Source organism: Musa acuminata, chromosome BXJ2-3, assembly GCF_036884655.1.
Source record: "Musa acuminata AAA Group cultivar baxijiao chromosome BXJ2-3, Cavendish_Baxijiao_AAA, whole genome shotgun sequence".
NCBI lineage: Eukaryota > Viridiplantae > Streptophyta > Magnoliopsida > Zingiberales > Musaceae > Musa > Musa acuminata.
In genome coordinates, this window is record NC_088340.1 from 26,497,060 (window position 1) to 26,510,109 (window position 13,050).

The 13,050-nt window shown below is 39.6% G+C and overlaps 2 protein-coding genes across 8 annotated transcripts; one reads left to right on the top strand and one right to left on the bottom strand.

The window, feature by feature from the left end:
* Nucleotides 1-280: 280 nt before the first annotated feature.
* LOC135607509 (protein neprosin-like) lies at nucleotides 281-3,385 on the bottom strand. The gene is made up of 7 exons (XM_065099426.1): nucleotides 2,748-3,385; nucleotides 2,583-2,669; nucleotides 2,283-2,501; nucleotides 1,550-1,714; nucleotides 1,279-1,332; nucleotides 1,017-1,163; nucleotides 281-793 (listed from the first exon to the last, which is right to left on the bottom strand). The coding sequence occupies exons 1-7, from the start codon at nucleotides 2,934-2,936 to the stop codon at nucleotides 413-415; spliced, it is 1,242 nt and encodes a 413-aa protein (XP_064955498.1). The 5' UTR covers nucleotides 2,937-3,385; the 3' UTR covers nucleotides 281-412.
* Nucleotides 3,386-6,273: 2,888 nt separating this feature from the next.
* On the top strand, nucleotides 6,274-12,832 carry LOC103978281 (CRAL-TRIO domain-containing protein C3H8.02). Of its 7 annotated transcripts, none has more exons than XM_065099427.1 (6): nucleotides 6,274-6,425; nucleotides 8,146-8,298; nucleotides 9,102-9,278; nucleotides 11,305-11,457; nucleotides 12,360-12,482; nucleotides 12,622-12,832. In XM_065099427.1, exons 1-6 carry the CDS (start codon nucleotides 6,291-6,293, stop codon nucleotides 12,697-12,699), a joined length of 819 nt encoding a protein of 272 aa, XP_064955499.1. In that variant the 5' UTR covers nucleotides 6,274-6,290; the 3' UTR covers nucleotides 12,700-12,832. The 7 variants fall into 7 exon arrangements, with proteins under 7 accessions (XP_064955499.1, XP_064955500.1, XP_009392289.1 ...); XM_065099428.1 differs by having other exon boundaries at nucleotides 9,102-9,263; XM_009394014.3 differs by having other exon boundaries at nucleotides 9,117-9,278.
* Nucleotides 12,833-13,050: the final 218 nt, after the last annotated feature.

Below are 13,050 nucleotides of genomic sequence, written 5' to 3' on the forward strand. Positions count from 1 at the left end.
GGACCCAGGATGGTGTGAAAGTGAATCTAACCGCAAGAAAGGGGGAAAGACCTGGGTGGAGTGATCATAACCTGCCATTGTTGCTGTCTAATGGTATGGCGGCTACATCGGAACGCATGCATGAACTGGCACGAGCCACCATGAAGAAGCGTGAAAATTAACAGATCAAGCCATGTGTTTCTGCCGGCATTAGCAGACTTGTCTATTCCCTTGTGGGGGCTCAGCATAAGCTTAATTCCTCTCTGCGTTTGTGAAAGGTGAAAGGCCATGGCCGAAGACAAGATCAAACTGTGCATCTATATATGTAACTCAAGAAGTTACTTTGCCATTTACAGGAAAAGAGAAGAGATTCTTTCTTGGAGGTCGCAGGACAGAGAGAAAAAGAATACAAGAATCAGCCAGATTAGCCATTTCAAGGACACCTCACGTTTCTTCCTGGTCCTCCGTAATAGAAATAGTTCCCCCAGACGCCATTAACTCCACCTTGGATGGTGTAGCAGTTTGGATGGTCAGCCAGGAGTCTGAGGTTAGAGGACAATGGGATCAAACTGTTGTCCCAGTCGACAAGTTGCAGATTGCGGAAGTAGGAAGCCCGGCGGAAACCTTCTGCGGCGAAATGGCCGCTGCCCATCTGGGTTGATGTGTGGTACCCCGATGACCGGGTGTTGACGATCTCTCCGCCAAACTGCACCATGTTTGCGTGCACAGCCAGGTGACTGAATAAGAAGGTAGGCCAGTAGCCCACCAGCACGCCTGCTCCCATCTCCAGCCACCAATGTCCATGCTTGGGGTCCTAATGGTGTTGCATGAGTTGATTGAGTGAAATTACATATATTAAATTTGATCAATAATTCATTAGTCGAAGTGTTCTTACATTGAATTGGTGTCCACCGTGATATATGTTATTCTCAATAGTAATTTAACTAAAACTCGTTGTCTTTGTATAGTTTCTTACATAAATTTTTTTCAGGATGTTGTCATCTCCAAAATAACTAGCAAGAGAAGTACTTAATTACCTTCCACACGAGAAGATCAATGTCGAATTGGCCACCGTCTAGTGCAGATATTGGTGAGATTGCTGCTCCAATGGCGATCTTATTATTTGTTTGGACAAAGCCTGAGCACAAGAGATTGTAGCAGCCTGTCTCCTGATACGCATCACTCTACACATCAAGAGATCATCACCAACTATTTATTACTCAATACCTTAACATCTTAGCAATATAAGCAGTCATCTTCGTTTTGATATGTCCCTTGTCTATGTCTAGGGGAACTCACCGTCCAATATGTGAAAAATCTGGGCCTGCTATCTCCATAAAGCTGAGGACTAACCTGAGAAAATGTACATAGATGGATCGAAGTTTTCCTAAGAAAAGAAAGAGTGTAGAACGAAGGGTTCGTAATGAAGAGTAGAGAAAGATCATATGGATGATAGTTGAGGGAAACAATATGTTAGAGCAGATTTTGATTCGTATTCGACAATGCAATCACACCTAACCTACTACATGGAATCTAAGCTATAAACAAATCCAATATACATCTGGATTACCTGCCATCCAGCTTCGATGGTGTTAAGATCATTGCCGAAAGAGCCAGAGATTACCCACATCTGAGACAAGCTGAACTCGGATACGCTTGTCACTCTCGGTGCCCACACGCTAAGGCTAGCTTTTGCACCGTAATACTGAGCTCCCATGACATAACCAACTGCATGCTGCACCAATGCACGACGGTATGAGTGTCTGCATGGAGAAAGAGACGGAAACAACAGCTCGGAAGCAAGCTTATGAAACGAAGGTGTTTGATCTATTAGAGAAAGGCACAAGGTTAATTAGAGGACTGTTTGGACTATGCCACCTCATCTTGGTTCCCTTTCTGAAGTTTTCTGTAGATGCACATGGAGGATCTTTCATGTTACGATTCATGAATCAAGTGCACATAGGGACGAAGGGAAGAGGACGCTGTTGCCTACAGGACGTAGGGAGGAAGAAGACTGTTGCATAACTCCTAGTGCGATCCATGAATAAAGAGAGTGCCTCTTGTCGTTCTCGAAGGGTACTGGACCTATAATGTAAGAAAAGCAAGCGATAAAGAGCTCCTTATGGGAAGGACAATTAATGCTTGGCTTGGTGGGGAAAATGGTGGGAAGATACGAACGGAGAAGGTAAGAAATAATCAATTATAACCAGTGGAGAGTTTCTCCTTGGTAAGAGGAAAGAAAGAAAGAAAGGAGACTTGAGTGATGAGATTACGAAGGCAACCATAGATTAATTCAAGCTAACCTCGTGGCCAGTGCTTCTCGAATCACGACGCAATCTGCCTGCAGCCGGCTTCCGCCCAAACCCCTGAATGGAGCTGGCTCTCAGTATGTCTTCTCGTGACGCCCTCCGAATCGGCACCGTTCCTTGGGGACACGACTCGCCGGAGATTGTCCACGCCTGGAACTTGGCGTCCAGTAGTGTGCTGCTCGAGTTGTTGCCTTTTGGTCTCTCAGGTGGATCCTGCAACCAAAAGCTCTCTAAGATCAGCACTGGCCTGATCGATCAGTTTGATGGGTCATACAGAGAAGATCTCACACGCACCGACGGTCTCTGGCCTCGTAGCTTCGGATGATCGAATGCTGGCTGGAGATGCGATGGAACACAGTCTATAAGATCACCGTCAGGACTCTGCAAGCACGACAGGTGAGCATTGCGGAATTCGGTCAGGAAGCAGGGAGAAGATAAAAGGGAGAGTAAAATAGATGCCTTAATCGTCCTGACAGCAGCCTTGTTCACCCTCTTCAGATGGGCTCTGATGCTCCTATGCTTCGCTCGTATCTCATCCCTGGGATCGAGTGTTGTGCTATTGATCGCGGCTGCCGAGTTGGAAGCAAGGAGAAGACAAGCAAGGAAAAACGAAATGATTCGATAAGCTTTGGCGCAGCTAGAAGCCATGCCCGGGGAATTTTGGAGCTGCGATCCTTCTTCTAGAGCTATCTGTATCTGTGGACATCGGCGTGGTTGTCTTCTTCTTGCGTGATCGATCAATGGCCTCTCTCGCGAGCTATAAAAAAACTCCCCATGGCTGCTTGGTTTTACTCCAAACGACACCAAATTCTCACTTCCAAGCGGACACCTCCATCCAACACTTGGATCCTAAAAAAATCCCAAACCCCATGTTTCCTCCCTCATGTGGCCCCTCACTCTTACCACCTCCCACCTCTCACCTCCCCTTCCCTCTTCACCTCTCAGTCTGCTTCAAATGCCACGGAAATGGGCTCTGACAAGGAAAACTTTTGGAGAATGAGGTTAGCTGGATGGCTGTTGAAAGGTGAAGGAACGGAGGAGATCTTCCCCGACGGTAGACCTGTCTCTTCTTTTCGTACAGCTTTGCTCACGATACAGGGCCTTGGTGACTACGCCAGCAAGCTTTATCTTTTCCTCTTCTTTTGGTTGGTGTATATACATATTGGGCATCTCAAGTGCGTGTCCTTGTGGTTGGACTTCCCGTTTCAGTTCCCTAGATGTTCTTTGGCATCGCAACAAACCAAACCTGCTCCTATTTATTTGTTTTCTAATTACATAACCTTAGTGACTGAGCAGTCCTTTGCACTCTATATATACTCCCAGCTTGAGTGCCAAGATTGCACATTTGATAGAACTCGAGATAGATTTAGGTGCACAAAGTTCATCTCAAAAAAAAGAAAAAAGAAGATGCTTCTTTTTTCTGTATTGCTGATTCGATCAACCTCCAGAAAATTCAGCATGGGAAAGGAGTGAGAGCGAGACTTGAGTCACTCTACACTGTGTCCAAGAAATTTCAAGTTGTGAGTATATAATATGAATTTTTACCACTGCTTTCGAGGAAAGAGAAAAAAGAATATGGCATTTACCATTGTTAAAAACTTGATTATGTACTAAACCAGAGTGATGCAGAGAAAATTATTGTTTTGGACAAATCTTGACGCAGCCTTTGTTTATATCATGTGACGTGATTGTGTCATCTTGACATTGACCCGTGAGTGTTGATGCTCATTTTCTCGTGTATTATTACTGCAATCGATCGATCGATCGTACCCATTGGGAGATTATAGTTTGCAGGAATTATCAAAGCACAGACTGGATAAACAAACCATTCTAAAACACATGAAAATGTTTTATCATTTTCACGGGCTCAGTCAGACTCGAACTCGATTGAATCAATTTTGTCTCATCGAGTTAATGACCAAAACATTAAAAATTGCAGTTCATCTTATCCTCTCTATATATAATTTGGGTTTGTCTCACTTAATGTGTTCTCTCTCTGTGTTTAAGATTCTTGGGATAGGAAATCGGGGAGTGTGTAGACCCCATCTACAGTGCTCGAACACGCAAAAAGCTAGTGTGAGGGTCCCACGTCTGTTCCAAGTCCATTATCGAGGCCTCCGGCCATTATGTTGGCCACTTCCATCCCTTCGTAACCGTGCTTCTTCATCATGTTCTTCCCCTCCCACAAAGCCGACTCATCGCTTTGCAGCGTTCAAAAGGAGGGAGCACCACCTGAGATGCATTGCCCCACACGGATCCACTCTCGTCGATCATCTCAGTCCAAGCAACTTTCCAGATTACCCAGCTCACCAAAAGATTCTAAGCACCTCAAGAAGAAGACAAATTAAGGTGATCCAAAGATCATCATAATCTCCTTCTTTTTGCCGAGTGCTTGAATATAAACAAAGACAACGCATTTGTTACCGAGAAAGATTATAATGTCACAAAAGTATGGGCATAATTTGTTTCCGATTGCAAGATTGTAGATACAATTTTTCGAAAAAAATTGTTGTAATGTCTACAAGCTCAGTAGCCTGACAACACCTACTCAATAAGAGAAAATAAATAAATACAGAAAAAAAATAAATAAAAGAATCATATTCGTTTTTATTGAAGATTATAAAACTTAATTAAAGATTCATAAGAAAAAAATATTATTTATTATATAAAATAAAATAATTATATTATTCAAAGAGAAACATTATATTTTTATTTTATTTTATTCTTTTATCTAGATTAAAACAATTGTAATAGAGAATGAATCGGCAAATCAAACTCTTCTTATGTGTGAGTCTTGCAAGATCATAGTTATGTGTTTTGTTTTTATTTTTTTGGAAATAATTACATAGTATTCGAGTTTGATACTTATTTTTTATTTTTTTTATCATCGTTTTTTTGAAAAAAAATAATTTTATTCTTTATTATTAAAAAAATTTCCTTTAGTCTTAAAAAGAGGTGGACAGCACTCTACTTACATGCAGTCTGCTCATAAATGCGATTCTCAACGAGTTGAAAATTGATACACATCCACGGCTTTTGCAGTGACTCGTATGGGTCGCGCACATGGGCTGCTCCATCCATCTCAGTTTGACATCGTCCCCCTCCTGCAATTTGGCAGAGATCGGCGTAGATACCTAAGATAAAAAGAAAGAAAACGAAATAGTGGCAAGCACCATGTACGGTAATGATCGGACAAAGGCCAGCATGAGAAAGAAAGGTTGCCCTTTCTTCTTTTGACTCTCTTTTGCATTAAACTGTCAAATCCGTTGCCTAACATACTCCAGTGATTCGCCTGTTCAGGAAAAGCATGGAAGGAATGCACTGAAGAAGAATAAGAAGAAGAAGAAGAAGAGAGAAAACAAAGAGCAAATTCGTATTGGTGACTGATTTATTATAAGACTCTGCTCACTTGCGAGATTTGACTTGCATACGCTGGAGATTCTTCGGTGGAATTGATTCAAACACAGCAGCCGCAGCACCATCTAAAGTCCACAAAGAGACAAGACGGGTTCCGAATGCTTCTTGGTATCTTCCGTGTTGCTCCTATGCAAGATTGTTCTCTTCCGTTTGCTTCTCGTCCCGTCGTGTCGATCTGTGAGTTGACGACGCGATCCATTTTTCACTTTTCAACCGCGACGGGAGAGGACGAAAAGAGACATCAAACACACGTCAGGCGGGACTCTTCCATGATTTGTCCGTCGGTGAGAGAAAGCCACAATTACTGCCAGCCGTGAGGGTTACTCTAACAAAGCCCAGCCAGCCCAGGATGAGCCCGCCGTCGGAAGAGGACCAATTGCTTGGGTGCGCGTATTGGCTCAACCATGCCATTAAGGCAATTAAGTGGGGATTGGGCCCAAGTCAGTTCCCATTCGGTCCATGTCGGCATGATTGAGTTCACCTGATCCGCGATCAGGTGCGCGGTGGCTCGCACCCGTGTCAAACGTCAGATGTGTATGGATAAATGGAACAATAACTTGCATTCTTTTAAGGTTGGTTGTTGAGATGGCTCTTCTTCGTTTTCGCTACCCTCTGTCACTTCCCCTCTCCTCTCTCTCTTCCTCTTCTCCCGCCCATGGCTGCAGGCGTTTTAGGTGCGCCGCGGGCAACCAGGCTCTCTTCTCTGTCGATGCCACGAAGGTATTCCCCTCCCTCCTCCTCTCTCTACGTGCACCACACCATCGCACGACCTCTCTGTCCACTTCTCATCTTCCCTTTTAGCTGTTTGTTTTGTTTCTTGGGTGCTCCTTATTCGAGGTTAGTTAACGCTGGCGGTTGATTTCTTGAATGGTCTGCCATCTTTGGCGCCTGGATGCCCATCATGGTCTGTTCCAATTAATCCCCCATTTTCGACATGTTCTGGTTTTGCTTCTTGTTGTGGCGATTATTGTTATGGCCCCCTTGATACGGTTCGTTGTTGTTGTTTAAACGCTTGGGAAGTCGGTAGCCCCATTTGAGAAAGGATGCTGCAGGCTGTTTTAGGTGCTAATTTTCGATCATTTGTATTTTGAATTGACACATAAAATGGCTGCGGTGATGATTTAGTTAGAGAATTATTAGATCATCTCGAGTAGATGAACGATTTAATTGATCTGTCTCGGTCAGATTATTCTGAAGGTGAGATGGCACCGACTAATTTCTTCCATTTCTCGTTACACCAATGTGTCAGACCATGAAGGATTTGGAACATATACTTGATCCAGTGATTGCTTCTGGACTTCTCAACGATGCTACTAAATGTGCAGAATGTTAAGTTTTGTGCTCGAGTGCAAGCAGGTTGAAAATTGTCATCCTTCTCTTTGGAATAATAATACTTGAGCGAATTCACAAACCGTGTTCTGACCAACCTATTGTCAAATGCTTCATATAAATATATCTCCTGACAAATTCACATTGCTTTTCATACTTAAGCCTATGCTAGTTCTTTAACGGTCAGAGAAGGTGGACAAATCCAGTGTGGCATATGCTCCAGAGTTAGATAAGTTGGACTTGTTTCTACAGAGGGATGTCATATATTCCTGTGTGCCAACTGTCATAAGATTGATTCTTCCCTTGCTTCATTGAATAGCACAATGGTGCTCCCAAAAAAAATTCATTGTCGGGATATGATTATTGATGGCTATGTAAAACATGTGATATGTTCTCTTGGAATATAATGATTCATAGGTTTACAAAAAAGGGTAGATTGAATATACAAGAAGGCTGTTCAGCTAGATGCCTGAGAGAGATACTTTTCATGGAATTCTGTCATCGATGAATTAAGCAAGGAGACTTGAGAGCTGTAAGGAAGCTGTTTGATCAAATTCCTCCAGTGAAAGATAAAGACACTCGTGGAATCATGCTTAGTGGGGTATGCAGATTGAGATCATATCTATTTTCTCATTATTGAGATTTTAGAGCTGTTCTACAGGAATTAGATTAATTGGAATTTTTTATCAAATGACATGTTTGATGCAATGATATTTAAATTAGAAGCTAATGCAGACTGTGTGTCTTCCCATACATAAAAATGTTATTGTTTGAGACATTGTCTGCTATATTCATCTAGTCATGTGATATCAAATATAATGATAGTGCAGTTGTATAGGTTATCAATCATGAAGAAGCTGACACAGACTATGTGTCTTCCCGTACATAAAAGTGATATTTTTTGAGACATTGTTTGCACTTTGCAATATCCATCTAGTCTTATGATATCGAATTTTATGATAGTGCAGTTGTATAATTTATCAAAATTTACTTGAATTACATATAATGGTTATCCTGCTAATTTTCTTACTTGATATTTCTAGTTTCTTATCAGATTTCAAAATTCAATCATATCTTTATAAAACTATGTCTTCATATTCTGAATTTGCAGCTTGTGTTGGAAGTCAAGGAAAAACTTGAAAGAGAGCATCCAAATCTCCCAGTTGGAAAAAATGGAAGGGATGATGAAGATATGATCCTTTGGTTTTTGAAGGACCGAAAGTTTTCTGTTGAAGAAGCTGTCATGAAATTGACGAAAGCTATTGTAATCAGCATTTCCTTCAAATTATGGATAATTGATTGAATCTCCTCAGTTTTATAAATAAATATGTCAGACATGCTTGATAGCTATTACTCCTGGTGATATATTTGTAAAATGAATCCTGTCTAAAGTTCTTTTTTCAGTGGGTATTAGAAAAAATATGTTTGGGTAAGAAGAAATTATTCGTTATTGAATAATAAACCATGATTGTTGTGCAAGTGGTATTAACAAGAAACAAATGCGCTAATATTTATCTGGTGGAATAATGATAACTGTCCTAGTTGCTGATTTTAATTTTTCATTTTGTGAACTATTGAGTTATATTATTAGGCGGTACATGAATGTAAGCGAATTTTACAACCTTCCATTATGTTAGTTCACTTTAACCCTGTGATAGATTAGGATTCCCATTTATATATATAGAGAGGCATTTACCACTTGGAAATGTGAAATTTTAGCGTCAATTTGATGTTCATCCAAAGCAGGGTCTGTCGTACCGAACCGTACCGCCCGGTACGGGTGGTACGTACCAGTCCGACAGTTTGTCGGTACGCGGATCGTCTGTTACCGGTCCGAGTGCACTGTAGCAGTGCTACATTACTTGGCACACCTGGGTGTACCGCTCGGTATACCGTACCGTACCGGTACTGAGCCCAGGTCGAAATACCGGTATGGTACGGTATTGCGAACCTTGATCCAAAGTACAAGTTGGACTTGATTTGTCATTATGGAATAATTTTGAAATCTTTTAACTTCTTTTTAGATTTTGGAGCTATTTTGTACTTCGAACATTTATTCAATTTTAGACCTTTTCATTTCAGAAATGGCATGAAGACTTTGGCGTTTCAGATTTGTGTGAAGAATCTGTGAAGAGTGTGTATGGAACTGGCAAAGCTTATGTACATGACTTTCTTGACAACAATGGCAGACCAGTATTAGTGGTGGTGGCATCCAAGCATTTTCCTGCGGTAGGAAATACTAGGGTACTGATTATAAAATCAGTGAAATTTTTTCTCTTTACTCATGCATAAGCTCTATTATGATTGCCATATCATGATGCTTCATGTAAATACTTGTTGCCGTGTAGGACTTAATTTTTAATATATTGGAGTTAAAATATATTTTGATGGTTGAACATGCCAAAGCTAGAATGTTAAATTAAATAAATCATAACTTTCACATCTTGGACCATAAACTTATAAAACAGATTTAAATACCAGCCAGAGATTGGTCCATTGTCAGATCAGCACAGGACAAAATACCATGGTTTGCCACTAGCAAAATAATATTTAAAATGTCATTTGTTGGTATTACTTCCATATAGTCAGAATATCATATACCAATATAGATGGGACCCATAAATATCAGATAGGACTATTCAGTTTCTGAGTGCTTGATATAAATTACAAATAGAATATTATACAAAAAATAAGTTCAACTCCAATATAACATTTCTAGATGGTGGGCTTTGATGTTATGGTGAGTTTTCTCCTTTGCGATCAGAGTGACTAAGGTTTGAACCATCGGAACAATTTCTTTTTTTACAGGGGTAAGATTGCGTACATCAGACCATCTTCTTTTTACTAATATAACATTGACAAGCATAATCTCTTTTACAGAAAATATTATTATGTCATCACGATGAAAACAATATGTAGTGTCAAAAACATTGCTTAGCTTGGCCCTTTATTGATGACATGTCAGCATGCTATGGGCAGGTTTTATGTCTAATATCACAAGCTAAGCCGGGACAAAGAAGTGCTGAGGCACACACATGACATGATGAAGTGATGAACATATTACCAAATTGGCACTTTGAGATAATGGCCTCCGTGCATTGACATGGCTGGCATGCAAAACCTTTTAGTTGGTGTTAGAGGTGTCCCTGGGTACAGTATCCATTCAAATATTCTTGAATTAGGTTTGGCAAAGATGACATTTGATAGGAAAAGCTTAATCATTCTGAAAATTATGCTCTTTACTGGAGCCTGTACAATCATTGATGTTTACTCTATGCTTCTTGGCTTGCATGCATTTGTATCAGACTAGAGTAGCAATATTGGTTTTTATGTCTAAATTTTGTTGGTATTTAAGTTTGCATTTCTAGACTTGAGTAACCTGTACGGCTTTTGTGTTAATTTCTTCCTAACTTGTCATATTCTGTAGATGAAGTTGTATGGTGAACGAGAATGAAATATCTGTTCTGGTTTAGAGTAACAAAAAGTCAGTTATGTGGTGTCAGCCAATTATTAATTTCAACTGATATAGTTTAAAATTTGTAGTAGATTATACCAAAGCTTGATTGATAACTCGCATAATCTTCTTCTGAGCTGTCATAATGTTGCAGTTGCTCATTTCTTGCATTTGACATATTGGTCCCTTCGAACTTATTAAACTACCCTTTTCTGTGTGAGAATTTCTTCCACACTACTAGTACTTGATGCAATATTTAAATAGAGTGTTTTCAAATGATATGTTGGAAAACATCATTTTGTTTCGATATATGTTTTACCAAAGTGTATTAAGCTGGTTGTAGAGTAGAAAGGAAGCAAAATGTAAAAGAGGAGAAAAAGCTGAAAATGTGGGGGAAAGGTTGAACTAGTGATAGAAGAAATGTAAGAAGCAGAAAGAAACATAGGAAGTACTTTCTGATGACTAGAGTATCCTATTCTGACAATTGGAACTAATGAACTAAAGGGAAGGACTCCACGTAAAATGTTGTCAACTAAGAAACCTGACAATTCTTGCATACGGTATTAACTTGTGTAAAATGATTCATTGTCGCAATGGATATTATCTGTAATGTGTTTCTTTTCTTGTGCACAAGACTGTAAATTTCACTAATCATATTCATGAAAGTGAAGCCTTGTCTTCATTGCTTATCCTTTTAACTTGTGTAACTGTTGAAGGCAAATTAATACATTGTGGCCTACCTGCCTCTTTTTTAAATCAAAGGTTGCTTCCTTCAGGAGCACGATTACTGATGTACAAGTAATAATTTGTCCACAGAAACAGGAACCTATTGAGGATGAAAAACTTTGTGTCTATCTCATTGAGACTGCATTAAATAAACTTCCTCCTGGGACTGAAGAAATTCTGGGCATATTTGATCTGAGAGGCTTCCGTGTAGAGAACGGGGATGTTCAATTTTTGAAGTTCTTGGTAACTTCTGCAAGCTGCTGCTGCCCCTTTCTGCTGGTTAAAGTTGTGAAGTTCCTTAAATTATGTCATTGTTGATGTATCTAGACTACTTGCATTTAGAAAATAGGTAAAAGATTAATATTTTTTCCTATGACCCAACAGAAATACAAACTATATCTGACATTTGCTTGCACACTTCAAACATTAGATTAGTACTCCTCTACATGCATATTTAATACTAAAATGAGTGGTGCAAATACTCCCATATGCAAACCTCACTGTTAAATCATTATTGTGTGTAAGAATCTTGGCACTCCACAGATGTTGCTTTCCTCTTGCTGTGAGTTTTTTCATTGTACAAACCCATCCAAAAATACACAATAAAAATGCAGATGGAAGTTTTAGGATGGGTCTTTTGGGCTTTCTTTTAATGTTATTGCAGATTTTCTTCAGGAGACATGATTGTTTAGTTTTTGAAATGAGTAAGAATATGTCATAGGAGATTGTTGAGTTTAAGAGGTTAATAGAATATGTATGACCACAAGCTAACATGCGTCCATGTCTTTGTGGTGGATAGTCATCTTTGGACTAATTAAAATGTTTGATGTATTTACCTCTTTAATATACCGATATTCCTTGATGTAGATAAACAGGTGCAATGGTATTATTCTGCCTTGACACAATAAACCCATCTAGATTAAAATTAATTCGAAGGTATTCTCGTAACTGATATAATTACTGCTGAAACCTGCAGTTATCACCTTACTCAGAGATGTTTTCAGATGTCTTTTTTACTTTGATATTGGCTCAGCTAAAGAAATGCATGTGTATTATCTACTTTTGTGTTAGTGGAACCTATATACATACATATGCTAAATTTGTTCAGGAAAGATCATTTATTATTGCATTCATTGTGTCAACAGATGGATGTTTTCTACTATTACTACCCGAGGAGGCTGGGGCAGGTGCTCTTTGTAGATGCCCCTTTCGTGTTTCAGCCCATTTGGCAGCTTGTTAAGCCTTTGATGAGGTCGTATGCCTCGCTGGTGAGCCTTTTTTCTGGGCCAGAAATTTAATGTGCTATGGGACACATATTCTAAATTCGATTAGATAGGAACTTTCCAAATTGATGCTTCGTTGAAGATTGCTTTGCTGATATCTTTATTTCTTTCCTAATTCTCCAAGGTGAGGTTTTGTGACATGGAGACAGTGAGGAAGGAGTATTTTACAGAATCCACGGTGCCAACAGACTTTAAAGATTGAGCTTCCAGTGTCTCATGGACGTACTACTGTAAGTCTTTACCGTCTCCAAGACCTTACCATCTGGTGTTACAAACCGGCCAATTCCTTTATGGAAATTAAGAAAATAAAATAGAGAGAGAGAGAGAGAGAGAGAGAGAGAGAGAGAGAGAGAGAGAGAGCATATATATATATATATATATATATATATATATATATATATATATATATATATATATATATATCAGTAATCGACCTTTGTATCTGTTTGTTGATGGAGGCGACCCCACAAGTCTGATGACAGAAGAGACGCAAAAACAAATTTTTTGCCATCAATTTCTCTAAAGGTTTCAAGTGATTATTATCACTCTTGGT